Source organism: Pteropus vampyrus, unplaced genomic scaffold (genome assembly GCF_000151845.1).
Source record: "Pteropus vampyrus isolate Shadow unplaced genomic scaffold, Pvam_2.0 Scaffold134, whole genome shotgun sequence".
Classification (NCBI taxonomy): Eukaryota; Metazoa; Chordata; class Mammalia; order Chiroptera; family Pteropodidae; genus Pteropus; species Pteropus vampyrus.
Genome location: NW_011888915.1, coordinates 150,311 through 152,624, shown reverse-complemented (window position 1 = coordinate 152,624; position 2,314 = coordinate 150,311). Strand labels below are relative to the sequence as shown.

At 48.7% G+C, this 2,314-nt stretch overlaps 1 protein-coding gene across 5 annotated transcripts in view; it reads right to left on the bottom strand.

Annotated features, from left to right (window-relative positions):
* LOC105297071 (protocadherin gamma-C4) overlaps positions 1–2,024 on the bottom strand; it is a 159,371-nt gene extending 157,347 nt beyond the window's left edge. For 2 of the 5 annotated variants that reach the window (XM_023534867.1, XM_023534861.1), the window contains exon 1: positions 24–2,024. In XM_023534867.1, the coding sequence (XP_023390635.1) occupies positions 24–1,853 (1,830 nt within the window). In that variant the 5' untranslated portion in view covers positions 1,854–2,024. The other 3 variants (XM_023534872.1, XM_023534873.1, XM_023534865.1) reach the window with 2 other exon arrangements.
* Between the last annotated feature and the right edge of the window lie 290 nt (positions 2,025–2,314).

Genomic DNA, 2,314 nt, shown 5'->3' with positions numbered 1-2,314 from the left:
GTGAAGAGCCCTGGCTCGCTGGCCTTGAGCAGGCGGTAGGACAGCCAGGCATTCTGGCCCGAGTCTCTGTCCACTGCCACTACCTTGGTCACTAGGTATCCGGGCTCTGCAGAGCGGGGTGCCAGCTCCACGCCGGTGGAACCATCAGTGGGAAGAGCAGGGTACAGGATTTCCGGCGCGTTGTCATTCTGGTCCAGCAGGAATATTCTCAGTGACACATTGCTACTAAGCGGTGGGTCCCCGCTGTCACGCGCAGTCACTCTCAGCTGCAGTTCCTGGAATTGCTCGTAGTCTAAAGCTCTCAGCGCGTACAGGACGCCGGTGTCTGAGTTGATGGAGACATAGGAGGACAGAGGTGCCCCCTGAAGGTTGTCTTCGGCCAGGGAGTAAGTGACTTGTGCATTCTCATGGCTATCGGCATCGTGGGCGGTCACAGAGAAAATGGAGGCTCCTCTGGGGTTGTTTTCAGAAATGTACACAGAGTAGGAGTCCTTGGGGAAGGCAGGGGGGTTGTCGTTGACATCTGTCACTTGCAATGAAATGTGCGTTTCAGTAGATAGAGAAGGAATTCCCTGATCTGTTGCTATTACTGTGATGTTGTACTTGGAGGTAAGTTCTCTGTCTAGTGTTCTTTCTGTCACTAAACGGTAATAATTATCGACTAACTTTTCTAATTTAAAGGGTAGATTTCCAGGAATGGAACATGTAATGTGACCATTTTCTTCAGAGTCCTGGTCATGCACGCTGATAAGAGCAATTATGGTCGCAGGAGGAAAGTTTTCTGGGACTGCAGTGGTAACAGAGGTGATAGTCACCTCTGGAGCATTATCATTTATGTCAAGAACTTTAATCAGCACCTTAGTTCTGGCCATGAGGCCTGCACCATCCTGAGCTTGAATTTCTATTGGATAAATTTTGTATTCTTCAAAATCCAGGGGTTTTTTATTTGATATTTCTCCTGTGTAAGAATCCAGCTGAAATATTTGGGCTACTTTGTGGTCTATATTATGAAAGGAGTATGTAACTTCCCCATTGGCTCCTTCATCTGGGTCAGTGGCTTTTACTATGAGCAACTGAGTGCCAAGTGGCACATTCTCTGGGACACTCATGTGGTACTGAGCCTGAGTAAATGATGGAGGGTTGTCATTTACATCCACCACCTGAACACGAATGCGGAGGGTTCCTGAATGGACTGGGTTGCCCCCATCAGAGGCAGTGAGAAGAAGGTGGTGGACAGCTTCTTCTTCCCTATCCAGGGGACTCTGCAGCACCATCTCTGGGTGTTGGGACCCATCAGCTCCTTGTTGCACATCCAGGGAGAAATGAGGGTTGAAGCTGAGCTGGTAGCTCTGGAGCGAATTCATACCCACATCAAGGTCTTGCCCAAAAGGCAGAGGGATCCTGGTACCTGGAGTGGTAATTTCATTTACTTTAAATTCCACTTCCTCTAACTGGAATTGGGGAGTGTTGTCATTAATATCAATTATTTCCACTTCAGCGGGGAAAAGCTTCATTTCATCCTCTACCAAGATGTTAAAACTCACCAGACACCGCTCGCTGTGAGCGCAGAGCTCCTCCCGGTCTATCCTGCCTGAGGTGACCAAGCTGCCGCTTCTCGGATTCAGAGCAAAAAGGTGCGACCTACCTCTAGAAATGATACGTACTCCCCGCTCCGCCAGCTCCTGGGGTTGTAGCCCTAGGTCTTTGGCAATGTTGCCCACAAAGAAACCTTCGTCTGTCTCTTCTGGCACCGAGTAGCGGATCTTCCCAGCTCGCACTTCCAACAACAGCCCCAGGAAAAGGAACAGCAGGACCAGCCCGCTGCAGCCGGGCAGCTTCACCCAAATCGCCATTGCTTTCTCGCCTCACAGTTTTCTCCCAGTCCAGTACTAAGGGTATTGTTTCTCTGCTCTTCTGAGTCTTAACTGAATATTTAGGAGAATTCAGAGCAGAAAGTGGTCCAGGAGTAGGATCTCGGCAGCCTCAGGGAGACTGTTTTCAATCTGGCGGTGATGGAGGTTCTAAGAAGCTTTTTGGGGGAAGGGCGGGGGCGGGGTGGAGCTGTACGCTTTCCATCCGCCTGTATCTCCCAGACTGGTGAACAGCGGCGCCTAGAGTCCTAACCAGTTACTGCACTCTTAGATAACTTCTCATTAATCTGCTCTATTCTTAAATGTTAGTTTATCGTCAAGGAAATAGTTAAGCATGGTACAATATATGTATGAAAAGGAGAAACTACAGTGTTCATTTAATCACATATAAATGTTATTAAATTGCAGTACAGTAGAATCCCAGGATTTCCAAGCGATCTGCT